A 20348-nucleotide genomic window follows, 5' to 3' on the forward strand; every position below is an offset into this window, starting at 1 on the left:
GATAAGACTCTCCGATTTACCTAAACCAGCAGAACGTGGTCCAGGGAATTTATTCAGCAACCATATGTGAAATACTTTTCATTGTATGATGTACTAGAGTCCGGGACTGCTTTAACAAATAAAGAATATCTGTATGGAGGGTACAAATCCTGTTCCACTGATGTATGCCTGCCAGGTAACTTTCCCCAGCCGCCTTCATGCAGGGTCACATTTACACATATCGGAACGTGTATTAGTATCAAAAGTCAAACACAGATCTTGATAAGCACACGAATGTATATAAACAGAATTCTTTATTTGCAGGATTCAATTATTATTTATTTGCAGGATTACTGGTAAATCACGGCAGAATGTAATACTGCATAGGAATTTCCTTTCAAGCCCAGCACTTTTCAAAGCTTCCTGCCCTTTTGTTATAACATTATTTATTTATTTAATATTATGTGTGCTTCCCTCGATGTTAACTCCTTAATTGAGCACCACTGGAAACATTTTTTTCAGACTTGATCATGTGTGCCATTGGGGGGCAGCGGCGGAACTTGGGAGGGGGGGGGGCATAATTACTTACCTACGGGGTGCTGCTCCTCTGGTTGCCCTGTAACATTTGGGATGCGCCATCTTCTCCTCAGACTTGCCGTACCAATTGCAGTTTTGTATGTTACCGGCAGTGTTTTGTGAGCTTGCCACAATGCACGCCGGGAGATTTATTCCGTGACCGTAAATACAGCTCTGTACTTGTAGTCATGGACTACATCTCCTAGCATGCATTGGGACGTGCGTTAACAATGCTCCCGGAAACATACAAACTTTGGTTGCAGCTGCAAGTCCGAGAAGATGATGCATCCCAAATGGAGGGGGGGAACCAGAGGAGCAGCACCCCGTAAGTAATGTGCTCCCCCCACCCCCAACAGCACATTCAGTGAAGATGATGCATTCCATGCTGTATTCCATCTTCGTACACCTCTGCCGTCAGAGCAGAAACTCTGGTTTAGAAGGTAGAAGTGTAAGAGGATGGAATGAGGCAAAGAGCATTTGGAAGAGGTGCGGCAGCTAAATGAGTTGACCTCCACATACACAACTTGTGCCACAAATCCGAACAGCGGTTCCACAGCCAATGGAATCACTCATGCACAAGCTCTATCATTGTGCCGGTGTGGTTCAAATCTTGCACATGCGCAGGTCAGAGACGCTGGTAGCTGCAAAAGCATAACTGTACTTTGCACAAAAGTTAATGGGCAACTGAACTTTTGTACAAACAAACATTAAATGGAAGGTGGATATGCTCATCTCATCTATCGGTTTGTCTCTGAAAGGAAGGGGGAGACTGGGTGGACGTGCAATCATCCAACCTATTTTGCAATGCAGGTGCACTCATCCAACCTATTTTGACTGCTACCAGACAGATTAGGTGATATCAATGCAGTCTGTAACAGTAGTCATAAATATCCTCCATTTTAAAGAGGAACTGTAACGACAAAACGGCCCCTAGGGGGTACTCACCTCAGGTGGGGGAAGCCTCAGGATCCTAATGAGGCTTCCCACGCCGTTCTGCGTCCCTCGGGGGTCTCGCTGTAGCCCTCCGTACAGCCGTGACGCAATATTTACCTTCCTGGCTCCTGCGCAGGCGCTCTGATGCCTCTCGGCGCCGAAGTAGGCGGAAATACCCGATCACCGTCGGGTCTGCTCTACTGCGCAGGCGCAAGTTTCCGGCGCCTGCGCAGTAGAGCGGACCCGACGGAGATCGGGTATTTCCGTCTATTTCCGTGCAGAAAGTCGCCACAGCGCCCCCGCTGGAGCCAGCAAAGGTAAATATTGAACTGACAGTCGGCACAGTCGCCGGCTGTTCGGAGGGCTGCGGCGAGACCCCCGTGGGACAGAGGACGGCGTGGGAAGCCTCATTAGGATCCGGAGGCTTCCCCCACCCGAGGTGAGTACCCCCCAGGGGATCTTTTTAATGTTACAGAGTCTCTTTAACATCTTTAGGGCTCTTTCAAGCCAATTTCCACAAATGTGATAGTGATTGAGCTACCATACTCAGTATATAGAGCTCAATCCCATACAAAACGTGGCAGGACGACGATTGCACTTGGGACAAAATCGCAACGCAATCGGATTGCACTAATGGAAATAGCTTCTGCCGTTTCCATTAGTTTTACTGTACCTGCGTTTTGCGATCCATTAGCGATCGGAATCTGATCGCAAAACGCAGGGTAGTCGGAAAAGGGCACTCAGTGTTTATTTATAGCAGTCTATAGCAATAGTGCTATGTAAAAGAATTTTAAGTGCAAAGGGTTAAAATGGATACCTGGTACTTCATTTGGCCACATCCTTTAGCATCTAAATTTCCCGTTTAAGGTCTCTGCAGGTGGAGCACAGTTAAATGTGTTTTTTACAGTCTTCTGAATACAAGTTAACAACTTACCTTTGGACTCAATGACATTGTTGTCTCCCATCTTCATTGCTTGAGAACCTGGCTATAGTTAAGGTCTTAGCTAAAAATTTACCACAAAAAAAAAAAAAAAAAAAAAAAAAGGATTGACTTACAGAAAATAGAGATACTTAGAGAAAGCAATTCCTCTTGCGCAGGCTGGCCGCAATTGGCAGAACTAATGGGACACGGTACCGGAGCTGCAGCCAGCGGAGGACGTCTGCGTGGGAGCGATCCGTGTGCATGAGGCTGGAGGAAGCCCCAGGTACGTATTAAACTTTTTTTTTTTTTATTGTCTCTGGTACACTTTAATATAAAGCAGTGTGAATGCTGCAAACTTTTTTTACTCCATACGCAGATCATGGCGTACGTATAGTTCTGTCACGCAATGAGCTGGGTGCAGGGTGAGCTCCTGCCATTCAAATTCCCGGCGCCGTTCAATACTATTCCCCCTCTGAGCCGTAGCAACTCAGATGGAGAAGTAATTGCCAGAACCCCGAATTTCCCTTATGTGGGGTGCATACTATGGCATTACTGCTACAGTGGTGCCCAGCTTCGGCGCTCGGCACTGAGTGCTGACACCACCTGCTTCGCAGATCATGTCCCCATGTGCTTTGCACAAGCCTAAGGACACAAAGCTCATCTGCCAAGCTTTTTGTATTGCCCTCTGATGTATTTTTACCTGTTTATGTACTGGAGACCTCGAGGGCAGAAAGCAAAAGTCAGACATGTTTATATGATTACAACTAGTCATTTAGAGACCCAGCAGGAAACCTCATATGGAACAGTTCTCCAATCACTGCACCCTCTACGGCATAAAGCGTTCTGAATGGCCGATTAGCAAGGCCGGATTTAGGACAAGGCCTCCAAGGCCATGGCCTAGGGCACCACAGGAGCAAGGGCACCAAAGCAGCAGGCTAAACTGGTGCAGCATTTGCAAGCTTGCAAATGCTGCAATGCAGGGAGATCAGGCAACCGCCTGACAGTGGTACTCTGCTGCCAGCCGCCTCTGCAGCAGCCACCTTGCTCTCTGTGCACATTTGCATTGTGGCCAGTGGTTGTGGACTTGGGCAGCTTTGGAGACGGAAAGGAAGAGGAAGCTTCTGCACTGGAGACGAGTGGAGAATAAGTGACACTGATGGCTGCTGCGGTGTGAAAGCAAGCTAGCTACCTATACTGAAAAGGGTGTGGTAGAAGGAGGGATTAAGGGAATCATCTGGCATCTCAATACCTATACTAGAGGGGAAGGTCATCTTGCTACCTATACTAGAGGGAAGGGGGGGGGGGGGGGGTCATCTTGCTACCTATACTGAAGGGAGGCAGCTGGTGACAGTGGCCTTGGGCAGTAAAGAGTACAAATCCGGCCCTGCCGATTAGTGTGGGCATAGCTTACTGCAACCTATCTGAAACCTAGCCATTCAAGAGGGTGCTGTTTACCCAATTACATTACTGGAATTTACCTATGAAGATTCCTGCTGGGTCCTCTTAACTATACTAGTGCCCAGGCATCTCCATGCATCGTCCTCTAGATCATTTATGGAGAATAAATGGATCACTATTGTGTAGTATGTGGCTATTATATTCCACACACTTATGACAGCATATTAACAGTTTCACTGTTGTAGCTTTAAACTGGCCATACACAGGTCAATGCGGCCAAAAGATAGATCTCAAATCATAATGTGATCAGAGTGGGATCAGATCGACTACCTCCACACAATGCACATAGATTCTTAATCGATTTCAGCATCTAACTGAAGCAAACAATGCAACACTTTTGGTCAATCAGCCGCAGATCGATAACGTCTGCCTGGTACAATTGACCAATTCCATCCATTTTGGATGACAATCAAATGACTGGTCAATTGAGTATCAATTTCTAGCAGATTTGACCAAATGAGCTAATCAGCCAGATACCGATGGGAAAAATCAACTAGTGTACAGCCAGCTTTAGATAAGAGTGCTGACTATAAAAGGACATATGAAAAGATAGGAATATGGAGGCTGACACATTTATTTCTATTATAATAATACCTTTTTTTGTATTGTGCTTTTCTGCTGTCGGACTCATAGCGCTTGCGAGGCAGCTAGAGCGCACTTAGTAGGCAGTAGCAGTGCTAGGGAGTTTTGCCCATAGAACTCCATACTGAATAGGCGCTGGCTTACTGAACAGGCAGAGCCGAGATTTGAACCCAGGTCTCCTGTGTCAGAGGCAGAGCCCTTAACCATTATACTATCTGTTGCCTGACAGTTCTGCTGATCTTTAGTAGTGTCCAAATAACCCATCTGAAGCAAACATGCGACAAATCCAGTCAAACATGATCTGCATATGCTTGTTCCGGGTCTATAGCTAAATGTATTATAAGTCAGAGGATCAACAGGACAGCCAGGCAATTTGCATTGAATAAAAGGAAATAAATATGGCAGCCTCCATCACTCTCAGTTCAGGTGTACTTTAATAAAGGATTTTACAGCCAGTATTTTAATGGATGCAACATTTTAAAAAGGTCAAAGTGCCAAATTCTATTCTATTTAGATCCCAAGCCAATAATATTTTACTGAGCTCATAAGGGATACATGAACTAAGAAAATGCAGCAATCAGGAGAGGCGCGCCCACATATACACAGAACCGCAAACCAGCCATGGGTTGAAATCTTATAAAAGGGAACAGCTGCGGCGTGGAGAGCAGCGGAACTTCAGAGCAAGCCAGATAGACTGCTAGCGGCTGAAAAAAGCCCAGAGTAAAGCTTTTTTACTCCTTTTTTTAGATCATATTTCCTTTAAAATTGTTAGAATGCAGTATCATCATTTTAACTGTCTGTATCCTCCTTACAGGACCAGAAGGCTCCTACATCCAGTACCTCAGACCCATAACAAATTCCACAATGCTTACACCTATGTATCTTGTTAGACTGTACAACACTGGCTCTTTATCTGGAGATATGAAGATGTAAATATGCTGCATAGATGAAAAAATTATCACTTTTTACTGTTTACATTATTTTGCCTATTATATAAAGTAAAGGATACAGCACCCAACTTCAAACACATTGTTGGTACCGATGATCATGGGCTTTGGCTCCACATTTTCTGTGTCAGGCGCAATATTTTCAGGAAAGCTGTATGAAACGGTAATTTATATGTGGTTATCTAAAACCAAAAAGGCAAATCTAACACAGAATAATACATGAAAAACATCAGAAATGGTACGGAATAAAGATTGTTTCCTTAATGAACTTGGTAGATTTTTTACATATATGTGATCACAACTGGTTTTGATATTGTGAAACATTTGGATCTGATAACACTGTGGACTGATTAAAATAATCTTTGCATCCAATAGGAATAATCTGATCGAAAATACATTCACCAAAGCACGTTTAGTGTCAGTCTTGGCTGTCAAAGTAATGTAAATCCCTGTCTACCTTCCCCTCTCTAAGCAACTGTTATCCAATGAAAATTATAGTTTAAAGAGGAACTGACCAGTGAAAATAATTTAATAAGAATAAATGCTTCATTTTTACAATAATTATGTATAAATGATTTAGTCAGTGTTTGCCCATTGTAAAAGCTTTCCTCTCTCTGATTTACACTTACATTTATCACATGGTGACATTTTTACTGCTGGCAGGTGATGTCAGTAGAAGTAGCTGTTGCTTGCTTTTTTTGGCAGTTGGAAACAGCTGTTATTTACCACAATGCAACAAGGTCCACAGACAGTAAACTGCCAGGACCATGGTCCTCACAGTTTCACCACAATATCAGCCATACAGAGCCCCCTGATGATCAGTTTATGAAAAGGAATAGATTTCTCATGTAAAAGGGGGTATCAGCTACCGATTGGGATGAAGTTCAATTCTTGGTTATGTTTACTCTTTAAGTACATTTTACTGACTATTTCCACAGTATTTAAATTCTTTTCTTGCAATATATCTTACCCATTTCTAATAAAAGCTTGCTCCTCTATTAGATTGCCTTCACCAATAATAATTGGTCCTGCATCAGCATAAATACGAGCTTTAGGATGAACCACAGTTCTTGGACCTGAATGAAAGGAATAAAATCAAGCAATACACATAAAAGGGATTGGTTTACAAAGCATGGTTGTCAACAAAAGTACAGCATGAACACTTCAGAAATAGCTGATTGTTCCACCACTGTTTCCTCTAGGAGATAATGTACTAAGGTTCCCCTGAGCTGGAGAACAATAAAGAACATAAAATGTTCTTTCAAAACTAACTGGATTTAAAAAAAAAAAAAAAAAATTCTACAAAAGTTTGTAATGCTGGACATTTTATTATATAGTGGATTTACTGCAGGGTGAGTCAATTAGCTGCTGTGTGATTGCCATCATGAGAAATTTTTGTTTTCATAAAAACAAGCTGTGCTTAAATTCCTAAAGCTACCTTTGGAAATTCATCAAGATGTTATAATATGACCCAGGCTAGGGTTGCAAGTTTTTGCTATTAAATAAAGTTTTTTCTTTAAACCCCTTCTGTACCAGCAGTCTCTGACCCCTTAAGGACCAGAGACGGCAGGTTAAAAAAACGGTGCATAACAACGTCACGTCGCACTGTCCTGCCACTGCCGGTGTTCACGCCAATGTCCCGTCCCTGTAGCCCCCTTGCTCTCTAGCTCCCTGAGCCAGTCAAGAGCCGATTTCATTGGCTCCTGACCATGTCATCAATGTGAATGTTACATAAAAGAACATGCACACCAGACAAAAGATGCTTTTAAATGCAATGCTTATTATTGAAAACTTGTACATAAACCCCGATAAACGGGCAGGATACAAACATAAACATATTAGCACAATTTTAACTGAACAATCAGCAATGACACAATGTTACAATATCCTGACAAAAACAGAGATGGAGGAAAGTCAGAATTTACCCAACAGCAGCGCTGTTTCGAGGCAATTTGAGCCTCTTGATCACGGGCAATAAAAGTCCAAACAGGCAAACAGCAGATAGGCAACAGATGCGATCATGCAGGGCGGCGTCCTCTTCATGCTGTGTCCAAACTCAGTTTAAATACATGCCATCTAACAGCTCATTGGCCCAAAGCACCGGGGCCGGCCCAAGTGACGCATGCGTACACGCGGCAAATTGCCGCCATACGCATTGACGTCACATCCGCTTCCGCCATGTTCCGTAATGCAAAAGTCATTGCGTACAAACGTACGCGTGTAATGCGGAAAAATCAATGCGTCCATGCGGATTTTATGCCATATGGAATTAAGACTCTGCATATATGAACGGAGCAAAGCGGAGCGTTACCCTGGCTACAGAAAACCGCTTCCTGGTGCATTTAACGGTGCTTTTCCGGGCAAAATCTACAAGAAAACACAAACAGACATATTTAGAACAAGACACTATATATAAAATTGTTAAATAGCAACAATGCCATAAAATATAAAACTATCCTACTTGACAGTAACCAACAGTCTACAAAACTGACAGGTCTACCTCCTCATTAAGACCAAATGGAACTTTGGTCCTTAGTTTATAAATCCAAAAAAGTTCTCTACTTTTCAATTTCTGCTCCATATCACCACCTCTCCATGGTTTTTTAACTATCTCCACTACCCTAAAGCGTAACTGTGATATACAGTGACCAGCAGTGTAGAAATGGCGCGCCAACGGAGAATCTGCGTCACCGCAGCGAATATTGCTGCGGTGTTCACAGATACGTGTGCGAATGTCCCTGCCGGTTTGCCCAACATAGAGCATCCCACATGGACATATAATAATATAAACAACCCCTATAGAGGAACAATTAGCAAACTCATCAAGATATATGCGAGAGCCAGTTCTAGGATGCGAGAAATACGGTCCTCTCGCAACATAACCACACTGTACACAGTGGCCACATGGATACATCCCTTTCAAGGCTGGTAACCCTGAGAGCCAATTACCTGTATTTCTCTTTTCAGACACTGGCATATTCCTGGCATGAACAAGAGTATCTCGCACACTTCTCGACCGCTTGAATGCACACATAGGGGGTTCTTTAAACACCGGGGCCAATCTCTGGTCACTGCTGATGACCGACCAGTGCTTACGCACAATTTCAAAAGCCTGTTTCGAGAGAGGAGAATAAGTCAGAATCAGCGGTATTCTTTTCGACAGTTCTTTAGGTTTATATTGCAACAGAGATGACCTGCTCTTACCGGCAGCCCTGGACAAAGCATCAGATAGTATTTCCTCACTGTAACCTCTTTGCCTAAAATCAGTGTACATCCTGCCCGCCTCATTAAAAAAAGCCTCATCAGTAGACGCAATACGGCGAATTCTCAGAAATTGACTGAATGGGAGACTTTTCTTAAGACTCAATGGGTGGTAACTACGGGCATCCAGATAAGTATTTTTATCAGTTGGTTTCTTATAGGGCACAGTTTGTAACATGCCCCTTTCCAGGATGACACTGACATCCAGGAAATGAACTTCCCGGGAATCAAATTCCAACGTGAACTTGATAGAGGGTACACAGCTGTACTAAGGACCAAAGTTCCATTTGGTCTTAATGAGGAGGTAGACCTGTCAGTTTTGTAGACTGTTGGTTACTGTCAAGTAGGATAGTTTTATATTTTATGGCATTGTTGCTATTTAACAATTTTATATATAGTGTCTTGTTCTAAATATGTCTGTTTGTGTTTTCTTGTAGATTTTGCCCGGAAAAGCACCGTTAAATGCACCAGGAAGCGGTTTTCTGTAGCCAGGGTAACGCTCCGCTTTGCTCCGTTCATATATGCAGAGTCTTAATTCCATATGGCATAAAATCCGCATGGACGCATTGATTTTTCCGCATTACACGCGTACGTTTGTACGCAATGACTTTTGCATTACGGAACATGGCGGAAGCGGATGTGACGTCAATGCGTATGGCGGCAATTTGCCGCGTGTACGCATGCGTCACTTGGGCCGGCCCCGGTGCTTTGGGCCAATGAGCTGTTAGATGGCATTTATTTAAACTGAGTTTGGACACAGCATGAAGAGGACGCCGCCCTGCATGATCGCATCTGTTGCCTATCTGCTGTTTGCCTGTTTGGACTTTTATTGCCCGTGATCAAGAGGCTCAAATTGCCTCGCAACAGCGCTGCTGTTGGGTAAATTCTGACTTTCCTCCATCTCTGTTTTTGTCAGGATATTGTAACATTGTGTCATTGCTGATTGTTCAGTTAAAATTGTGCTAATATGTTTATGTTTGTATCCTGCCCGTTTATCGGGGTTTATGTACAAGTTTTCAATAATAAGCATTGCATTTAAAAGCATCTTTTGTCTGGTGTGCATGTTCTTTTATGTAACATTTATGTATTTTTATAACATTGCACCCTGCGTGATTAAGCATTGGTCTATATAGTTTGATGGTCTATTTATATGGGTGTGCAGACCCTAATGTACATATACTTCTGTTTTCCAGGTTTTTGCACCCTATTACTGTCTTTTCTGTCTTACTATGTCTTTTGCTGATATTAGTGGGCTTAGCAGCAGATTTGCCGAAACCCTGGTTTTCAACCAGAGTGAGATTGACAGTATTATACAGCAGTTTACTAATCCTGACAGTAATTTTACTACCGATACCCCTTATTTGAAGAAACAACTTGAGTTGAATGCAAAAAGAGTTATCCAATATAAATTACACTCTGATACATTAATTGAATATTTAAAGTCCAAACGCATTCCACGAGGCCTTAGACTGAATATTAGGCCTACTTTTTGCAGAAGCGATAAAACCTTTTGTGAAAATTGGTTTCGCATTTTGAATAAGTGCAGCCTGGATCTAATAGCTCTTACGATCCAAGGGATACAGAGTGAAATTGGTAAATTGGAAGCTATCACCACCCAATTAAAGAGTAAATTGTCCTCCATTTTGCCTGCAGAGGAGTATAATTCTTTTTTGGAGTTATTGTCTGCAAACGTTGAAGCTTATAGAACCCAAACACTGTCTACTAAATTGGATAAATTTAGAAGGGATATCTTGGACTACCAAGAGGATCGTGTGTATTCATGGAGAGAATCACGCCGTCCTGGTAGACGTATGCAAGCAGGGCCCCCTGGTCAACCTATTAGTGACAGTAGTTCTGGAGAGGGTTCTTCCACTTCCAATCAACCTTTTTTAGGCCAAGGCCAGAGAGGACGAGGAAGAAGACGAGGAGGGGTAAAAGACGTACAAACCGATTCCCGTGTGACCCGCAGTCAAACACAGAGGACGACCTAGTGGTTAATCTTTCCTCCCGCCCATTGTCTGTTATTGAACATCAGGTACTTAAGAAAGGCTTGGGTTTTGTTCCTACACACAAGGGAAACCAATTAGAATTGGATACCGATTTGTACAATTTTTTTCGTACCCTTAGAATTAAAGCTTTCTTTCACACTCAACCCCCTCAGTTGGGTAGTACCCAGGTGTCTTCACCTTTTCCTCCAAACGTTGATTTAAGTATGTGTCGAGCAAAAAGTAAATGGCAGCCTCCTGCCACAGCTCATACGATTGAGACATTTATCAATTTGGTCCAGAGAGATTTGTCTTCCCTACCTGCAGTAAGCCCTGTAAGAAGTAATTTGACTAAAGTAGAACATGAGGCATTGGAAGGGTTACGTTTGGACCCTGAGTTGATTATTAAAAGTGCCGACAAGGGTGGTGCCATTGTTTTGATGGACAGGTCTGATTACTGCAGAGAGGTATATAGACAATTGGGTGACCATATGGTGTATTGCAAATTGAGATCTGATCCCCTCCCAGTGATTAAATATAAGATTGATGAATTGGTAAAAGGAGCGCATGAGGTGGGCACAATAGACAAGAGAACCTTCGACTTTCTGATTACCGATTTTCCTCTGACGCCACTATTTTATGTTTTACCCAAAATACATAAGACCCTTGTTAATCCACCTGGAAGACCCATAGTGGCCGGTGTCACAAGAGCCCCACTGGCCGTGAACACGCAAAACCGTCCGATCCGATTCTAGCACACAGATTGAGAGCTATGGACGCAATCTGCGTAGAATTGGCGGAGTTTGAGCGTCACGACGCAGTAGGGAGCCTGTGAGGTTACGAAAATACACTTTTACTCCAACCCAGGGGTAGATTTGCCACCATCTCTGTTTTCTATCAGCCCAGAGAAAACTGCTAACTGGCTATAGACCTGTGAAACAAACAACCGGTTAAAACTGTGCAATTCCTATCTATCTATCAAAACAGTAGCGTCCCTTCGGAAGTTTAGGTCTCGTCTGTGTATACTGAATAGAAGGTTTTACTGAGAGGTAAAGACCTTTTAAAAAGCCTTTATTTGTTACAATATAAATAATTAATATATACAGACAATCGTGAACAATTAAACGATGAGAGACAGTGATAACACAGTACATAAAAGAAAAAGGGATAAAAAGAACGAATACTTATGATTCTGTGGAAAGTCCGTTCGGGAAAAGACAAAGTTCCTTTGTTGCAGTTAGTTCGCAATATGGCCGAACCACATGGCCGTTGCTCCGCCTGCAAGATGGCCACTGCTATTTCCCCAAGCAGCGGCAGTCTTTTCGGTATGATGGAAAGTGGGGGAATTGGCTGGGGGTCCTCATGCAATCAGTTTTGAGCACTGACATTTCTGGGCGGAGTCTCAAGCTCAGCCCAGGGGCGTGTCAGGCAGTGAGTTCTCAGGGGAGGAACTTCCAACCATCCACAAAATATGTCCAATTTCATACCCCGCCGGGGTTTTGTCGCACATGCAAACCGATTTCATATTCAGATTGGGCTGAGAATACACGTTCATAGGACATCAAACTTGCAATATTTGGGGCGCACGGGGACCCCATTATTCATATCTCAGCCCCTGCTCGGGTTACCTGGCTATGTCTAGTATCACCATATTCTACAGAATTAGGGAAACAAAATTATGTAATTTTCATATTCCTCCCATGGATGGTATTTGCAAAATGTGACAAAGTTATCAACACCATGCATTCCATACTCAGTCTAGTCGGTGCCGTCAAGACTGGGAGGAATGTAGGTGTCAATAGACCTCATGCTGTGCTAGCTTCCCCTGTTGAATAGACTCTGTTGGTATTTCAGCTCTGCCCAATTAGCACATTAGTGTCACCAGAGCTTTTCCGGGAGCCTTAACAGGATTTCTTGCTAAACCAGGTTGCTTTAGCCATATGCTAACGCAGGCCCATTCAGCCCTCATGGCAAAAGGGGGGGGGGAAGGCAGGAAGGAAAAACTTCTATTTTAAAAATAAAGAATGTCAGTTTTCCGATCACGGTTGCGATCGGACAATCGGCCCGCGAATCCTCGGACGACTGGGCGTCGCCCGGCGTCACACCTCCCCCTTCCCGAGCTCTGCTCAGGGAGGTGTCAACAGGACGCCTTCCGTAGCAGCTATTGGCGCTGTTGGGTCGGGTTCCCCCTGACACCGCGACAGCCCATCAGCGTTTTGGTGTCGGCTGCCTGCTTTGTGTTGGATCGTAAAGTCGTACTGCTGCAATGACAGGCTCCACCGTAGGAGCTTGCCGTTGGTTCCAGCAGTACGGTTTAGCCAACTCAGGGGATTGTGATCAGTGACGATCGTGAAGGAGCGGCCGTACAGATACGACTGCAGTTTCTGTAGGGCCCACACGATCGCCAGGCACTCCTTTTCAGTTGTGGAGTAGGCTACCTCTCGGGGCAGGAGCTTCCGGCTCAGGTAGAGGATAGGGTGTTCATCCCCCCTTCCATCCACCTGGCTGAGGACTGCGCCGAGACCGTAGTCAGAGGCATCGGTTTGCACCACAAACCGACGACTGAAGTCTGGGGCCTGAAGCACAGGGGCGCTTGCGAGGGCCTGCTTCAAGGCCTGGAAGGCATTCTCGCAAGCGGGGGTCCAGCTAACAACCTTGGGGTGCTTCTTGCTAGTGGCATCGGTCAGGGGCTTCGCCCGTGTACTATAGGCGGGAACAAATTTCCTATAGTAGCCGGCGGTCCCCAGGAACGCCTGGACCTGCTTTTTCGTGATAGGTCGAGGCCATGCCAGGATGGCGTCCACCTTTCCCGTGTCAGGTTTCAGGGTGTTACCCCCCACCCGGTGACCTAAGTACTGCACCTCGGTCATGCCAATCTGACACTTACTCGGTTTAACCGTCAGATTGGCCATGGCCAGCCTCTCTAGTACCTGGGACAGGTGTTTGAGGTGTTCTTCCCAGGTGGGGCTGAACACCGCAATGTCATCCAGATACGCTACAGCGAACCCTTGCATTCCCTCTAGCAGGTCGTTCACGGCCCGCTGAAACGTGGCGGGGGCGTTCTTCATCCCAAAGGGCATCATCGTGAACTCGAAGAGGCCGAAAGGGGTGATGAAGGCCGACTTTTGCCTCGCGTCAGGCGCAAGTGGTATCTGCCAATACCCCCGGCTCAGATCCATGATTGATAGGTACCTGGCTGATGCCAGTGTATCTAGCAGCTCATCAATGCGAGGCATGGGGTAGGCGTCTGTAGTGGTGATGGCGTTCAGTTTCCTGTAGTCTACGCAGAACCGAGTTGTCTGGTCCTTCTTGGGGACCAGGACAACAGGGGCTGCCCAGGCACTACTGGACTTTTGAACCACCCCTAACTCCAGCATCTCCCTCACCTCCTTCTGCATGTCCGCCTGTACCTCGGGAGAGACACGGTAAGCGGATTGCCTGATGGGGGGATGGGTACCTGTATCTACCCCATGCACCGCCATACTGGTCCGCCCCGGGATACCGGAGAAGGTGTGCTGGTACTGGCCCAGCACCTTCTGTAACTGCTCTTGCTGGGCTGAGGCGAGCTGTGGATTGACGTTTAGGTCGCCGTCCACATCTCGTACGTCAGCCAGCAGGTCTAACAGGGGGTCTGCCTCTCCCTGCTCTAACCGGCTGCACACTGGCAGCGCATACTGGGTCCTGTCATGGTGGGCCTTCAGCATGTTTACATGAAAGCTCTTCTGCTTCCTGCCCCCCATGTTCACTAGATACGTCAGAGGGTTTAACCGCTGCACTACAGTAAAAGGCCCCTCCCAGGCTGCTTGCAGCTTGTTCTGCCTCACGGGAAGAAGGGCATATACCTTGTCACCCACATCAAATGACCGCTCTCCAGCAGTGCGGTCGTACCATGCTTTTTGTTTGGCCTGAGCCTGGGCCAGGTTGTTGGTCACTACTGCGGACAGGGACTCCATTTTGTCCCTGAACTTGAGGACGTAATCGACCACGGAGACATCAGTGGGGTCGCCCTTGCCCTCCCATGTCTCCCGCATCAATTGTAAGGGTCCTCGGACATTCCTCCCATACAGGAGTTCAAACGGGGAAAACCCGGTTGACTCCTGCGGCACCTCCCTGTACGCAAACAACAGATGAGGCAGGTATCGTTCCCAGTCCCCACCTTGCGACTCAACAAACGTGGTCAGCATTTGCTTCAGCGTCCCGTTGAACCGTTCACACAGTCCATTGGTCTGCGGGTGGTAGGGACTGGAGACAATGTGCGTCATGTGTATCTTTTTGCACAGGGCCTCCATGAGTTCGGACATAAACTGGGATCCCTGATCGGAGAGCATCTCCGCAGGGAACCCGACTCGGGAGAAAATGTTAAGTAGCGCGTCTGCTACCTTGTCCGCCCTCAGGGAGGAAAGCGCCATGGCCTCAGGATAGCGGGTGGCGTAATCCACCACCGTCAGGATGTACCTTTTGCCACTGCTGCTGGGAGTGGGCAATGGTCCAATTATGTCGACTGCCACTCTGTGAAAGGGCTCACCTATGATTGGCAGTGGACACAAGGGAGCCTTGCGGGGGTTCCCAGCCCGTTTTACCTTTTGGCAAACAGTACATGAGCGGCAATAGTTGGTCACATCGATCCGCATCCTGGGCCAGTAGAAATGACCCTGGATACGGTCAAGTGTCTTGTGGATTCCCAAGTGCCCTGCCAGGGGAATGTCATGTGCGGACTTCAGCACATGCCCCCGGAAGGCACTGGGTACCACAAGCAACTTGGTACCCACACTTGTTTCACCTTCGGTGGGCTGTACAGGCTCGCTGTACAGCTTACCACCTTCCCAATATACCTTGAAGGTATCTTCATTCGTGAGGGGCTCCGAAGCCTGTCTTCTGAGTGCCTCGAGGCTAGGGTCAGTCTGGAGTGCTTGCACAAATGCAGCACTCTCGCTCTCAGCCAGCTGGCCCGTGGCATATGCAGTTAGTGGCTGAAGGCTACCATCCCTGTGGTCAGAGGAGGGGGAGGAGGCCGGAACCTCTTCCACCTGCTCTGAGCCCAGGTTCTGAGCAGCGCGGCTGCGTGTTACTGCCAGTACAGGTACACCTTCAGACTGGCACATACTGGCATTACTCACATCCTGGCTGCATGCATGAATTACAGTGACAGGTACAACAACATTTTCATCACAAACAATCGGTATATCAAACACAGGTACCTGTGACACAGGTACTATTGGACTCGGTACCCCTGGACTGGGCACATTCAACCCACCTCCCCCCTGTTCTTGCCCCTTGGTGCAAAGTACCTTAGTGTGGGCGGAGAGTCCGTCTCCCTCCTGGCAGTCTGAGGGGCTTGGGGCAGGTTCATAATAGGACACAAGCTTGCCCAGGTCGGTCCCCAACAAAACTGGGACCGGCAGTTGGTCCAGGACCCCAACAACCTTCTCTTGAACCCCCACCCCCCAATCGATGGACACCCGAGCCTGGGGAATGCGAGAAAGAGTGCCCCCCACTCCAGTGAGGGTAAGGTATTTGTCAGGGAGGATATTTTCCGTCGGGACCAGGTGCGCACGCACCAGGGTGACATCCGCTCCAGTGTCGCGGAAACCGGTAACAAGCTGGTCGTTCACTGTAACCAGCTGGTGGTTGCTCGTAGCGGAGTGGATCCCTCTCCCACCTGCGAACATGACGTTGTTGGGTGCTCCCGGCTGGGGTGCGCTGGCTGGCGGCAGTTGCCGTGGGCGAGGTGTAGGTGGTGCAGGAGCTGGCGCTGTCTGCCTCCGCTCCGGGCAGTTAAACTTCATGTGTCCGGGCTTGCGGCAAAAGTGACAGGTGATGCCCTCTGTTGCTGCAGGCCTGGACGCAGCAGCTGCGCTGGAGGGCCTCTGGGGCGCACGGCTCACAGAGGTAGGAGAGTCTGCAAAATTGTGGGACTGACCTCCTCTCCAGCTAGATGGGGCAGTCCTGCGGGTCTCCGGCACCCTGGTCGTTGCAAAGGTCTCAGCGAGGTCTGCAGCGACCGTCGCTGACGCCGGTCGGCGCTCCAGCACAAACTGGCGTACATCAGCCGGGCAAATGTTCAGAAACTGCTCCAGGACGATTAAGTCCTCCAGGACACCGTAAGACCCTTTAGTGAGGCCTAGCGTCCACTGGCGGAGTGTGGTGAGCAGACTGCTGACCACATCTTGATAAGAATCAGTAGATTTTTTCTGCCAGGACCTGAACCTTTTCCGGTAGGCTTCTGGCGTCAGCTGGTACTTAGTGATTATAGCCTCCTTTATAGCGGTATAATCATTGTCCTTTTCCACAGGCAGCTCTGAGAAAGCATCAAGCGCTTTGTAGCGCAGCAAGGGTGTCAGATGTCTGGCCCACTGGTCTTGGGACAGACGATACTGACGGCAGGCCTTTTCAAAAGACCTCAAAAACAAGTCAATGTCAGTGTCTTTTTCGATAATAGCAAATTTAAATTTTGCACTTACTGGAGCGGCAGTCCCTTCAGCAGGGAGGCTGGGCGTTGAACTCCGGCTGGCTTGCTGCACTTTCGCCATGTTCAGCTCATGCTGTCGTCTCTCCCGCGCCTCTGCAGATTGGCGTTCCTCTCGCTTTTGCTCCGCCATGTACTGCAGGTACTTGTCCACATCAGTTTCCATCAGCTTTTGCAATGCCTGCTGCATTACTGGATCAACATAACTGGACAGTCCAGTACTGGCCGGTTCCAGGCGAGTACTTTCAGGGGTTCTGGGGTCGGGGATCACACTGACAGCCTCCTGCGTATCTGTTGCCGCATTGCCCGCGGGTTGCTCAACCTCGGTACGCACAGGATCTTCAGTCTCTGGTTCCCCTCGACTTGCGTTAGATGAGCCGGTGTCCTCCACAGTGGACACCTCCAGCGTCCGCAGATTCTGGCTATCCCATCGGTACAAGTCCGTTATCAGGTCCTGCTGTTTCTTGCCGCGGATGTCCATGCCTCTCGCCTCGCACAGACTCTGCAGGTCGGATAGGACCATGACCTTGTAATTCCCGGACATTTCCATGCCAAATAAAAGAAAACTTAGGGGAGGGGTACTGGTTACACAGTCTCTCTGTATATATGAAAAATATATTGCACTCAGTCACTACCAACGAATTAGTTCGTTTCTCGATAGGGCTAATTCGATAGCCCTACCTGAGATACTATCAGCACACACAGATCCCAAACGCTGCCGACCACTGTCACAAGAGCCCCACTGGCCGTGAACACGCAAAACCGTCCGATCCGATTCTAGCACACAGATTGAGAGCTATGGACGCAATCTGCGTAGAATTGGCGGAGTTTGAGCGTCACGACGCAGTAGGGAGCCTGTGAGGTTACGAAAATACACTTTTACTCCAACCCAGGGGTAGATTTGCCACCATCTCTGTTTTCTATCAGCCCAGAGAAAACTGCTAACTGGCTATAGACCTGTGAAACAAACAACCGGTTAAAACTGTGCAATTCCTATCTATCTATCAAAACAGTAGCGTCCCTTCGGAAGTTTAGGTCTCGTCTGTGTATACTGAATAGAAGGTTTTACTGAGAGGTAAAGACCTTTTAAAAAGCCTTTATTTGTTACAATATAAATAATTAATATATACAGACAATCGTGAACAATTAAACGATGAGAGACAGTGATAACACAGTACATAAAAGAAAAAGGGATAAAAAGAACGAATACTTATGATTCTGTGGAAAGTCCGTTCGGGAAAAGACAAAGTTCCTTTGTTGCAGTTAGTTCGCAATATGGCCGAACCACATGGCCGTTGCTCCGCCTGCAAGATGGCCACTGCTATTTCCCCAAGCAGCGGCAGTCTTTTCGGTATGATGGAAAGTGGGGGAATTGGCTGGGGGTCCTCATGCAATCAGTTTTGAGCACTGACATTTCTGGGCGGAGTCTCAAGCTCAGCCCAGGGGCGTGTCAGGCAGTGAGTTCTCAGGGGAGGAACTTCCAACCATCCACAAAATATGTCCAATTTCATACCCCGCCGGGGTTTTGTCGCACATGCAAACCGATTTCATATTCAGATTGGGCTGAGAATACACGTTCATAGGACATCAAACTTGCAATATTTGGGGCGCACGGGGACCCCATTATTCATATCTCAGCCCCTGCTCGGGTTACCTGGCTATGTCTAGTATCACCATATTCTACAGAATTAGGGAAACAAAATTATGTAATTTTCATATTCCTCCCATGGATGGTATTTGCAAAATGTGACAAAGTTATCAACACCATGCATTCCATACTCAGTCTAGTCGGTGCCGTCAAGACTGGGAGGAATGTAGGTGTCAATAGACCTCATGCTGTGCTAGCTTCCCCTGTTGAATAGACTCTGTTGGTATTTCAGCTCTGCCCAATTAGCACATTAGTGTCACCAGAGCTTTTCCGGGAGCCTTAACAGGATTTCTTGCTAAACCAGGTTGCTTTAGCCATATGCTAACGCAGGCCCATTCAGCCCTCATGGCAAAAGGGGGGGGGGAAGGCAGGAAGGAAAAACTTCTATTTTAAAAATAAAGAATGTCAGTTTTCCGATCACGGTTGCGATCGGACAATCGGCCGCGAATCCTCGGACGACTGGGCGTCGCCCGGCGTCACAGCCGGGACAAACTCAGTTTTTCAGCCGCTAGCAATTTTTTTGGATCAAATGTTGCGACCCAGTGTGGCGAATATGCGCTCTTACTTGATGGATACTACACAGTTTTTGTCCAAATTGACTAACTTTGGGAGTTTTCCTCCCAATTGTATATTATGTACTATGGATGTGTGCAGTCTGTACACATCCATCCCACATCATTGGGGTCTACAGGTGATACGGGAAGTACTGAACTCTATCGATATGAGTGAGGATTTAAAGCATTTTTTGATGGCGCTCTTGGAAATTGTGCTCACTGAAAATTACTTTAATTTTGAGGGTTCCTTCTATAAGCAATTACAAGGTACTGCAATGGGGAGCAATGTAGCCCCCACATATGCAAATTTGGTCATGGATGCTTTTGAGAGGGAATATGTATATTCCAATTCTATGTACCTCGGCCATGTTTTATGCTGGCTGAGGTACATAGATGACATCTTCTTTATCTGGGATGGCCCCGTAGATGCCCTGGAGTCCTTTAAGGTGGTCCTGGACAGCTGTGTACCCTCTATCAAGTTCACGTTGGAATTTGATTCCCGGGAAGTTAATTTCCTGGATGTCAGTGTCATCCTGGAAAGGGGCATGTTACAAACTGTGCCCTATAAGAAACCAACTGATAAAAATACTTATCTGGATGCCTGTAGTTACCACCCATTGAGTCTTAAGAAAAGTCTCCCATTCAGTCAATTTCTGAGAATTCGCCGTATTGCGTCTACTGATGAGGCTTTTTTTAATGAGGCGGGCAGGATGTACACTGATTTTAGGCAAAGAGGTTACAGTGAGGAAATACTATCTGATGCTTTGTCCAGGGCTGCCGGTAAGAGCAGGTCATCTCTGTTGCAATATAAACCTAAAGAACTGTCGAAAAGAATACCGCTGATTCTGACTTATTCTCCTCTCTCGAAACAGGCTTTTGAAATTGTGCGTAAGCACTGGTCGGTCATCAGCAGTGACCAGAGATTGGCCCCGGTGTTTAAAGAACCCCCTATGTGTGCATTCAAGCGGTCGAGAAGTGTGCGAGATACTCTTGTTCATGCCAGGAATATGCCAGTGTCTGAAAAGAGAAATACAGGT

At 46.7% G+C, this 20348-nt stretch overlaps 1 protein-coding gene across 1 annotated transcript in view; it reads right to left on the bottom strand.

Annotated features, from left to right (window-relative positions):
• The window catches only part of DCTN6 (dynactin subunit 6), a 35242-nt gene that overhangs the window by 6154 nt on the left and 8740 nt on the right, over positions 1-20348 (bottom strand). Inside the window, exons 3-5 of the mRNA XM_068233603.1 lie at positions 6368-6473; positions 5460-5548; positions 2423-2470 (exon numbers count right to left, since the gene is read on the bottom strand). Coding sequence (XP_068089704.1) covers positions 2423-2470; positions 5460-5548; positions 6368-6473 — 243 coding nt within the window. The remainder of the gene's footprint in view (positions 1-2422; positions 2471-5459; positions 5549-6367; positions 6474-20348) is intronic.

This window comes from Hyperolius riggenbachi, chromosome 1, assembly GCF_040937935.1.
Source record: "Hyperolius riggenbachi isolate aHypRig1 chromosome 1, aHypRig1.pri, whole genome shotgun sequence".
In the NCBI taxonomy this organism is placed as follows: Eukaryota; Metazoa; Chordata; class Amphibia; order Anura; family Hyperoliidae; genus Hyperolius; species Hyperolius riggenbachi.